Here is an 11,188-nt window from a genome sequence, read left to right as displayed (position 1 = left end):
GTTGCTGGCAGGTTGAACATTTGGTAGCCACAATTGTTAGCTTAGCTTTGGTGAGTGGGAGACCATTCTGTTGGGCCTACCCCTGCCACCATATACAATATGCCTATGTGTAGCCTCCATCTGTGCCAACATGGCCACTTTATGTGCTCATTGTGCCAATGTGAGTGGTTGATGACAGAGGCTGGCAAACATCAGCTAAGCCAAGTCATTCTATCTACTTGGTTATTTAGTGTCTCCTCTGGTGGAGGCTCTCAGATGGACATTAACATGCAATATATAGGGACGACTGGGTGGCTCAGTGGTTGAGTGGTTGAGTGCCTGCCTTCGGCCCAGGGCGTGATCCTGGAATCCCAGGATCATCGGGCTCCCTGCATGGAGCTTGCTTCTCCCTCTGCCTATGTCTCTGCCTCTCTCTCTCTCTCTCTCTCTGTCTCTCATGAATAAATAAATAACATCTTTTTTTTAAAAATGCAATGTGTAGATCTTCACATTGTGCTCATTCTCATAAATACATCTACATGCCTCTCCCCAAGACCTTCTTGTTCCCAATTCCCCAATATTGCTTTTTCTAGGCCTTTAACCAACATTTGCTACAGCCTGTGAGCCTATACATATTTTTACCCAGGGGCCACTCTTCTAGGGAGTCATGATGATGATTCAGGTCCCCAGATATCAATATAATTCAGATAGTGCATGCCCTTAAAATGTTTGGCCACTTCACTCCCCCCCAGTGTACAGTAACCCAAGTAAATGGCCATGGGTCCCATTGAGGAAGGACTAGTGAAGCCATTGCTGTATTGCCATAGTATTCCAAAAGCCTTCCTCCTAGGGACCTAACCTCTCCTTTAGTCAGCAGTTTCTAGATTTGAAAATTGAATCAGATCTGGAAACTGGACAAGGTATTGTGACTTTATACTGGAACAACTGCCATCAATCTCCTGGCCTTTCATTCTTGATTTCTTTTCATCGTACAGCTCAGGAATTTTGTGTGTTGTCTGCAGATCTTTGGAGGTTCTGATGCCATTTCAGAGATTTCATAAGGTCAAAACTGCCTAGACATTTGCACTGATGATGCAAAAGCAATGGTGGATAAATCTGCTGGAACTTTAACAAACCAAGGCAGTGGCGCCAACTGTTCCAGTAGTTCATAGTAAAGACAGAATGAAGAAAGAAAGGAAACAAAGAGAGGATGGAGGGAGGGGAAAAAGAGTCAATTCACTTCAGAGTATCCTTAATGAAGCAATAAAAATGGCTAAAATTGATTAAATCATGACCCTTAAATACATGTCTTTTAAATATCCTCTGTGATTGGGGAATCTGGCTGTCTCCATGCAGTGTGCAACTCTTGACCTTGGAGTTGTGAGTTCAAGCTCCTCATGGGGTGGAGAGATTACTTAAAAATAAAAAAATCTATTAAGGGTGCCTGGGTGGCTTAGTCGGTTATGTATCCAACTCTTGATCTCAGCGCAGGTCTTGATCTCAGGGTCCTGAGTTCAAGCCTCACATTGGGCTCCACACTGGGCACAGAGCCTACTTAAAAACTAAACAAAAAAAATTGAAAAAATAAATATAAACAGACAATATTAGATGGAAAGTACTATACTGCACACCCAAGTATAATGGGTCTGTCTTATGAACCACTGTGCCACTGAGTTATCAGCTGAACTATTTTTTTCATGGAATACCATTTTCACTTGCAAGAATAACTGATAGAAAAACTATGGTTATTAAGATGTGGCTATTTGGCAGATGTTTTGTCTAATTCCAAACAAGTAAGCCTGTCACTTTGGGGAAAACAATGAATAGTATTTGTGACTAATTTTAAAATTTGAGCTTTCTGTGAAAATTAGAACTTTAGAAAATTTATATGCACTATATGAGTTTGACAGATTCCAATAAACTTTTTCTGATATTAACAAACATAATTTTTAATATTGTATAATGAAATTGTATCAATATTTGAAAGATCTGTGTAATCCAACGAGCCATTATTTTCCAAATGACCAAAGCAGGATGTTATAAAACTATACAAGGGTACAAGAGCCATTCATAGTGCAGGGCAGATTAATAGACTTTAGTGTGAATGAGTTCATTGATATAGTTTTATATTCTACAGTACAACTACCATTTAAGAAAATACTACTTGTTGAGTTTTGGTGTAATCTCAAATTATGTGAAAAGGCTATTAAAATGCTTCTGTCTTTCTCAATTCCATATCTGGGTCAGGCCAGATTTTCTTCATATATTTTAACCAAAACAACATATTGCCAATAGAAGTAGATATGAGAATCCAGCTGTCTTCCATAAAGCCACTTTTAAAAAGATTTGCCAAAGTGTGAAAAAAGCTACTCTTTCAACTAACTTTTTTTCTTTCCTAAATAGTTCTTTTTCATAAAAATATACTCTTGATGTTAACATATAATGGGCTAATTGTTTTTTTAATTAATTGATAAGCATTTTATAAATTTCTCGGTCTTAGAACATGAGAGACTCCTAACTCTGGGAAATGAACAAGAGGTAGTGGAAAGGGAGGCGGGCGGGGGGTTGGGGTGACTGGGTGACGGGCACTGAGGGGGGCACTTGACGGGATGAGCACTGGGTGATACGCTATATGTTGGCAAATTGAACTCCAAGAAAAAAAAGAAAAAAAAATTTTCTCAGTCTTATTTCTAATATGGTAAATGTTGATAGATATAGCCCCTATTAGCAAAAGCTCTTTGAAGACATTGGTTTTCAAGAGTGCAAAGTGCTCTTGAGACCAGAAAGTCCGAGAACCACTGGCATAGGTTGAGCAAAACCATTACTGGCCGCCCATCTAGTTTGCCCTAGGGTTGCTATGTTCTATTCACTGTCTGCCTAGCTCTACTGTCAGGACCTTCCATTGCCAGTCCAACTTGCTGCTCATCACAGTGGTTGCACCAGCCTCTGGATTCTATTATCTCATGGTCCTATCGTCCTCTTCGCTATCAAAGAGCCAGTTCTGTAATGACCTCTGCTGTCAGCCCTGGCCTGGAGAGGACAGCCAAACGAAGCTCCTCCCAGTGAATTCCTCTTTGCTTTGATAACCAGAGTTTAAAAAAAAAAAAAAAAAAAGATAACCAGAGTATCCTCTGGGCCTTCCTACAGGACTGAAGTGGGTTTCTAGCCTTACATAGAGGACTGATCATATAGCAGGCTCATTTCCCTGAGCTTTTCGAACCCTTCTTCCATCTTCTGCTATGGCAATTCTGGCATTTTCATTTCACTTGACTGGCCATTGCCTTTCCCGTCTCCCAGGATCTTTGTCAGGGTATTAAATCCTATATCACCTGAGAGTGCTCCCATATCAATACACTCTCCTTTTTTTCTTAACTTAATATTCAGGTTCAGCTCCCCATTGGTCCAGCCTATACCTCCTCTCCGGGCTCCTGCCAGTACACGTTGATTACTTTTGTAGCTCCTTGCAGGTATAGCCCTCTTCCTTTCCTAGTAGGTCCCTAAACATCTCTGGTTGGGTTTTGTTGCAACTTGACCCTTACTTATTGGTCTTGTAGGCCAAAAGAGAGAGGCAGCTTCCTTTGGCATCTGAGAGCAATACCCAGGGACACTGGAAGCTGTGAGCCATCAGTAGCCAACACTCCTGGCAGCTAGAAGGAGTGCTTCCACCCTGATCTGAGGGTACCCTCACTACAGAGACACATTTCAGCTCCACCTATGAGGCAGAGTAGAGCAGGGATCAGAGAACCTAAGGCCCTAGAGTCAGAATGACTCAAGTTTGAAGTCTATCTAGCTATGTGACCTTGAGCAAGTTACTTAGCTTTCTTTGGGGCTCTTTCTTCACTTTGAAGATGGAGATAAGTAGTCACTACCTGATAGATTGTCGTGAGACAAATGAGATGAAGCATATAAGGGCTTAATTTGGAGCCAGCACATAATAAGAGCAAGGATGTTGCTACTGTTATAATAGGTCAAAACGTTCCAGAGCTGGAAAGGCTGCTTTATAGAGCAGAAAGTAAGGTACACCATCATGGCTATCTCTGGATAGCTGTCGCTGGACAGGGATCCACAGAGATGTTGTGGAGGAGGTCTTAGGCCCCTTGGGGGTATTAACAGAAGATGACCTGTGGGGCCTATTCTGTCCCCAAGCTGCCTTGATTTTCTGATTTCTTTGTCTCTACTTACCCTTGGGTTGGGGAGAGGCATTTAGAGGAACATTTCACTTTCAGGCCACTAGGGGGCCACTGGGTTGCCTGCAACAGGAATACACTAATGGTTTCTTAATGGCTCAGGCACCAGGGAGATCAGACTCCATTATTTCTGAAAGCATTTTGAGTTCCTAGGGTAAAAGACACTATGTAAATCCAGATAATAAATAGGGTTTATTGATGACAGGTTAAAGAATCTGGCACTGTTTAGTTTGGAGAAGAACAGGGTGAGACGAATTCAGTAAGGGCTTTAAGTATATTTATTCCTTAGCATGGAAAAGAGTGACATGCTGTTCACTTACCCCACTGGGAACCAAGCAAGAAGAAAGAAGTTTACTTAATATGGAGTACACTCAAAGAAAGAGGATGGAAGGAGGCTTTGGGTTGGCCTTACCTGGAATCTTTCAAAATAATTCACCTTGGTATAGTTGATCTGATCAGTTCTGTCGGGAAGACCAAAAAGCAGGGGAGAGAAGAGAGGACAACATCCAGAGACAATTCAGAGATTTTAACTTAACAGGCCACCCTGGGAGCAGGATGGGGAAGGAGTAGTTGTCTTTTCCCCATCAGCCCACAAAAGGCAATTAACATCCCAAATTTTGGATGTCCTTAAAGTTTCTCAGAAGTACAAAGGCAGGCTAGGGTATTCCTGGAAATCGCATCCAGCTGACCACTGCTAGTGGCAGACTCACACCTGGATCTCAGGAATGAGAGAGAAAGGCTGGGTTATCGGCCCCTGGTTTAAGCAGCTGATCAACACCCTCAGCTCTGGCAGCCAGCTGATTTCTGTTTGGCTGAGGTAGCAGAGCAGCAGTGCTGGGGAGGAGCTCCCTTGTAAAGGGACAGGTGTCTAGAAGGCAAAGATTTGGGGCATCAGGGTGGCTCAGTGGCTGAGTGTCTGCCTTTGGCTCAGGTCATGATGGGGGGGGCTGGGAGGGGGCCCCACGTTGGGCTCCTTGCTCAGTGGGGAATCTGCTTTTCCCACTGCCTATGTCTCTGCCTCTCTCTATGCGTGTGTCTCATGAATAAATAAGTAAAATCTTTAAAAGAAAAAATAGAAGGCAAAGATTCTTGTGGAGGAGGGGAAATGGGAAGGGCAGAGAGGGTCCTGTCCCACAGAGTCAGGGGTCACGATCACACGTGAAGGGGGAAGGGGCCGGCACACACAGGATCCCATCACCACCCCAGCCCTCTCCCCCACCCCACCCCACCCCACCCCACCCCACCACACAGGCACAATCTCTCACATACCCACTGAGACATCCAGGCAGTACACACCCCCCAGCTCTGGGAACACAGGGAGTAGAATTCAGGGAGGAGGGAACCATAAATTCTGGAAAGCCTTCTACAGAGGGAGTGGGGAGAACAGAAAGCAAGAGAGAGGAGGGCAGAAGGGCAGGAAGGCACAGGGGAAAGCGGCTACCACGAGGGAGGACACACCTCATAAGGGAAGGCGCAGAGGAGGAACAACAGCCCAGACTCTGAGGCCCAGAGGGAATCCGAGAAGGGGAGAGGTCCGAGAGCCACCAGTTCAGGGCAGTTCCTTGCGTCCAAATCAAACCCAAAGCTGGAAGCCGGAAGCCCCGAAAAGCAGGATGAGGGACCTGCTGCGCGCCTGAGGACTACGGTGGAAGGCGAGTCTGGAGAGCCCAGCTCAGCGCGTGGCTCTGCCCCGGGAACTCTGAAAGGTCTGCGCAGCGTGACCCGGGCTCTAAGAGAATAAGGAAGGGAATCGGGAGGGTTTCCGCGGAGCCCCGAAGGCCAGCCGGGGCGGGGCCGGGGCCGGGGCGGGGGCCGGGGCCGGGGGCGCGGGCCGGGGGCGGGGTGGCGGCGGTGAGGGGGCGCGACCGGCTGTCAGCAGAGTGAGGGAGGGTTCCAGGCTCCTTTGCTGCCGGTGCGGGATGGGGGCCCGGCCCACTGGGAGCGAAGGGGTCCACGAGACCCGCTCGGAAGGTACGTGGAGCGGGGCGAGCACACGCGAGGACACGCGCGCGTCGTCACCCCCACTTTGGGGGGTATACTAGGCCTGCGGGCCGCAGCCGCTGCTGCTACTGCCCGGGTCACTTCGGACGGTCGGGAGCGGAGGACAGAGGCGCCAGAGTTGACAGCTCCTGGCTCGGATCAGACCGCCCCGCCCCGCCCCGCCCCCTTTCCAGCTCCGCGCCCCGCCCCGAACGGCGCCGTTCCCCTTTTAAAGAAGCTCCCGGGGCTCCCATCCCCGCCGCGCCGGCCCGCGCGGGGCTGCGGCGCCGTTGCCCTTTTAAGAACCGGCCTCCTTTAACTCTCTCCTAACGGGGCGTCCCGGCGGAGCTCGCGGCGCGCGACCGACGCCCGCCTCCCCGCGCGGCACTTCCGGACCCCGGCGTCGCCCTTTTAAGAGGCAGCCCCGAGCAGCGCTCCCCCCGCCCCCTGTTGCCGGCGCGCGAGGTGGGGGAGCCCTGCTGGAGCGGAGCGCGCCGTCCGCGCGGCCACTGGAGACCGGGCGGCCGGCGGCCGGGCAGGCGGCGGCGGCGGCGGCGGCAGCGGCGGCGGCAGCGGCGGCGGATGGGGACGCGGAGCCGGGCGGCTGTGGCGGCGGTGGCTGTGGCGGCGGCGGGGAAGCAGCTGACGGGCCGGCGGCGGCGGCGGCGCTGGCGGCAGTGACTGGTCCAGGCCCCGGCGGCGGCTGCAGCGCCGCGGTGGAGGGCTGCGGGCGCGCGGCGTGAGGAGCGGCGGCGGAGCGCCGAGCTGCCGGGAGCGGAGGGCGCCGGGCCGCCCCGTGTCCAGTCCTCGCAGGCCGCCAGGCCCCCTCCAGCCGGGGCCGTGGAGCACCGGGGCAGAGGCCGGGGCCCCCCCATGAAGGAGCGCGACGCGGCCCCGGCCGAGCGGGGCAAGCCGGCCACCTACACCGGGGACAAGAAGGCGAAGATGGCGGCCAAGACCAACAAGAAGTGGGTCCGGCTCGCCACCGTGTTCGCCTACGTGCTCTCCGTGTCGCTGGCCGCCATCGTGCTCGCCGTCTACTACAGCCTCATCTGGCAGCCGGTGGGCGCCGGGACCTCGGGGGGAGCCGCCGGCCCGCCCCCCGGCGGCTCCAACGCCACCGGCCCGTCCGGGACTTCGGGGGCGGCGGCCGGGCCCAATGCCACCGGCTCTTCCCGCCGCGAGGCACCGCGCGACGCGCCCCCGCTGCAGGCGGCGCGGCCCGTGCCCCCGGAGCCCTCTGCCGGCAGCCCCCTGGCCGGGCCGCTGGAGCGGCCGCGGGGGCCGGAGGAGGACGAGGAGGAAGCGGCGGCGGCGCCGGGGAGCCGTTGAACCCCTCCGCGCCGGGGGCGGCCAGGAACCGTTCTCCCCTCCCCGAGCCCGGAGGCAGGACTTTGCAGCAGGACGGGCGGGGAGCCCGCGGGAGTGACCCCCACGGGAGTGAACGCCCTCCCTCCCCGCAACGGTCGCCAGCTCGCCCCGGGAGCGAGTGGCCTGCAGCCGCTTCTTCAGCCCAGGGACCGCGATTCGGCGGGGCTGGGTGGGGAGTTTGGGGTTTGGTCTTGCCAGGACCGTGCTGCGCCAGGGCCCTGAGCCATAAAGGGAATGGGGGGAGGGGTGGGGAGATCCCAGCTCCGAACCCTTTTCCGCCGCTAGCTCTTGTGTATCCTACGTGCGGGAGTGACTCGGGCTTTCCCCCAAGATTCAGGGGAAGGAGGGAGCTATAGGGGCTCTTTAATAAGCTGAAGCTCTCGCAAGGAGGGCACCAAAAGTAGTGGAGCTCAGGTACGTCAACCTAGTTGCAGTGGCCACAGATGCATTTAATTTATAGATCCCTGTATATAGTTGTTGACATATGCACTAGAAGCTATAATTACACAGAACTATATGTATCCTCCCACAACCCTGGGTAGCTACCCACTGATGGGGTCATGCAAGGGCTATTTGCTGGCCCCCAAAGTGCAGCTAGCCAGAAGGGCACAAACACTGTTGTTTTCATCACCCACTCTGTTCCTCCTATTTCAGAAAGATAGATTTATGACCCAAAAGAGTATAATCATCCTGAGACTTGAAAAGATAGTGGAAAACCTTAGGAGAAGTAGAGGCAGTTTAGGGAGAGTGGAGAACAAACTAATCCCCTCCTCTTCCCACCCTGGTGCCCCCACGGAAGAGGCTTCCTGTTGCAGCCCTAAGTATCTGGAAATGGGCCAGGGAAGAAAGACGGGAAAGAGCAGTGCCTCTGTGCTTCAATCCTTGGCCTTCTCTCCTCACAGAGTTCTTGTAGGAAGAACAAGCTTTTGTAAGTAGAGTGGCTCACAAGTGTTTTTATTTTATTTTCTGCTCCTTGAGACCTCGTCTTGTTCCAGTAATCAATCACCCTTGCCTTCCCTCTTTCCTGAGCCTGCAGTGACTGCGTAGCCCTGCAATAAGGGCGAAATCTGATGTGAAACCAGCTTTGAGCACATTTTCTGGTTTTGCATTGTATTAGAGAACCCAAAAGGCTAAGAGGTGGGCTTCAAACTCAGGATTGTGCTTTGATAGCCAGTTAATAGACCAGCCGTGGGAAAGTTGCATTGGTTTATCTTTACCTCTCCTGATAAATCCTACTTATATGCAGCCTATACTTTGATTGAGAGGAGAAACACCAAGGGAAGTGACATCTGTATCGTTCTGGGACAGCAAGAATTATACATCCTCAATTTGGATTCCATTTCCTTCTGCCACTTGCTTTTAGGCAATTGAGTGTGGGTAGTGACAAGATATCAAACCCCTTAGTGTTTCCTTTTTGAGAAATTAGGCACTAAAAAAAAAAAAAAAAAAAAGACAAAAACTTATCCACCTGAGTCCTAAAACAGTTTGTGTCCAGTTTTCTGGCCTACACTCTAGTTAGCTCTGACCCAAGTTTACAGGACAACAAGTCTTGCTTTAAGCCATGTTCTGTTGTGGGCAAGATAACAGCAGCTAAGCTGTCAGCCTAGGAGCCGGCTGGTAGCACCCTCAAGGTGTCTTGGCTGGAGGAGATTTCTGAGTAGCTGATGTGACTTTGGTCATTAGGAAGCCTTTGAGGCCTTTTTAAATTTTTGATGGGGGTCTGGGGGTGGGGAAGAAACATAAAATGCCACTTTATAACTTCAATAATAGCCTGTAATTTATATTTATTGTGTGAATTTTTAGTCCTATATTTTAATAATTTGTAAATTGATCTTATTCCAAGAATCCTTTGAACTTGCAGGAGGACATCTGGGAATCCAGTCCCCTGCCCCCATCCCTGCATCCTGGACTGTCTAATCCACTTTGGGATGGATCAAAGAGTCTAGAGAGACCACTCTTAGGTCCAACTGCTGGCCTCCTGACTCTAAAGCCTTCACTGGAATTGGGACATTAGCTCCAGCTCTAGCTGTCAACATGACCAGAGACATTATTTATAATTCAGCCATTTAAATATACCTGTCCTCAAAAAGTCCTGTATATTTTTTAAAAGTTTTATTTTTCAGGTGAACAAAAATACATTCTAAGAACTCTACATATGCCTGTGTAAGTTGACCATTTCTCTTTCGTACTCCTTGGGGAAAGAGTGGAGGTTGGAAGAAGAGATGGTCCGAGATGTGGTGGTTAGATGTTGATGAATAGGTGTAGGAGGAAAAAGCAATTGCCCTGATGTTCTCTGTGCCTGATGGCTTAACTGAATTGATTAGTGAAGAGTGGTAGGAATGCATCTTAGTCGAGAAGCAATCTTGGGGTCAGATGAACAGTGATACCTAGCTCAGTCACCTTTTACCAACCTTTAAAAAGCTCTGAAAGGTTCTGCTCTGAAGGGTCTCTGAGCAGATGCCTAACTGGGGAAGATAAGAGACCAGCAAGCATACATATTAAGAATTACTACCAAAAGAAAAAGAATTAGTACAAACACTGAGCTGGCTGAGAGCTGAGGTGAGGATAAGCCACCTGATAAGCATCACCTTTCTCGCTGTTAAACCTTCAGCGCCTAGATAGTTCGAGAAGTACTAACGCTGGGAGGGTTGCACTGATGTGCCCGCAGTGCTTGGTCAGAGCTTTGTCCACAGTGGAGCAGGCAAGAGAGCCAAATGGCTGAGAGAAGGTGTAGGTTGCTTCAAAGGTAAGGCCTTTTCTCCCCCTAAAGCAAACAATAAAAGACATGTGGGTGAAAAGCAAAATATAAGGGATTAGTTATGCCTCAAAATACATGGCACACGGTTGAGCTGAGCTCATTATTAGACAATGCTGCCCAATACAAAGCAGAGTGAGAAGCCAGTGTCAGTGGGGCCCCCTGAGGCCTGCACTTCTCCAGAGCTGTTGGGGGCTAGCTTCTGTGCTTTTACATCACCTTGTAGTCTGCAGGGGAGCATGGAAAAAGTCCGCCCTTCTTTTATTTTCCTCTTCAGCCTACACAATGGCTTTCTGTGAGAGGGCTTGGTAAGGCAGAACAGAAGGGAAGTGAAAGAGTTTCCAAGGTTCTTCTAGTCAGCCCCCCCTTTTGTATAGATGGTGACATGTGGCTTTTGCAGTTGCACACGGCTTCACACACTGGACCCATACAGTGTGTGTAGCAAAAGCCTTTTGGCCAGAACAGGGCTGGGTGGTGGGGAGCAGGGGTCAGAACAGCTTTATTTTCATGGGTTAGAAATTAGCAGCAAAATTGTCCATCAGCAAGGAGAGGTCTGCAAAAGGGGGTTACTTTCCTTGAACTGCTTTGAACCTGGATTGCCAGGATCATTTCCAGGTGTTTACTTCTATTAGACATTACTGTGTGCACTCACTCCGAGGCAGCCTGAGTTTGAAGGAGGAGATAATCCTCTCTTGTGAAGTTTTGGAGGGTAAAGGATCAGGAGTCTGCTAAGCTGTTTAGACTTGAGTCTGTGTTGGAATCATTTCTTTCCCCCATGATGCTGAGGTGCAGAGAAGTAGTTCTCTGAAGTTTTAAGCATAAAAAATACTTTTCTTCCTAACAGCTCTACATTTCTGCACAGTATGAGACCACAGCTTGGGAAGCTTTTCTGTCTACCTTGTTTTTCAATTTTCAC

At 50.0% G+C, this 11,188-nt stretch overlaps 1 protein-coding gene across 1 annotated transcript; it reads left to right on the top strand.

Annotated features, from left to right (window-relative positions):
• Positions 1-6,716: 6,716 nt before the first annotated feature.
• INAFM2 (InaF motif containing 2) lies at positions 6,717-9,669 on the top strand. Its single transcript, XM_041743304.1, has one exon. It carries the CDS (start codon positions 7,020-7,022, stop codon positions 7,476-7,478), a length of 459 nt encoding a protein of 152 aa, XP_041599238.1. The 5' UTR covers positions 6,717-7,019; the 3' UTR covers positions 7,479-9,669.
• Positions 9,670-11,188: the final 1,519 nt, after the last annotated feature.

The sequence above is a fragment of the Vulpes lagopus genome, chromosome 2, assembly GCF_018345385.1.
Source record: "Vulpes lagopus strain Blue_001 chromosome 2, ASM1834538v1, whole genome shotgun sequence".
Taxonomy (NCBI): Eukaryota; Metazoa; Chordata; class Mammalia; order Carnivora; family Canidae; genus Vulpes; species Vulpes lagopus.
The sequence above is the reverse complement of the archived record's forward strand: the minus strand, read 5'-3'. Positions and strand labels throughout refer to the sequence as shown.

Bases quoted from the DNA above. Each gene is read 5' to 3' on its own strand.
- INAFM2 (XM_041743304.1), top strand. From the start codon at position 7,020: ATGAAGGAGCGCGACGCGGCCCCGGCCGAGCGGGGCAAGCCGGCCACC.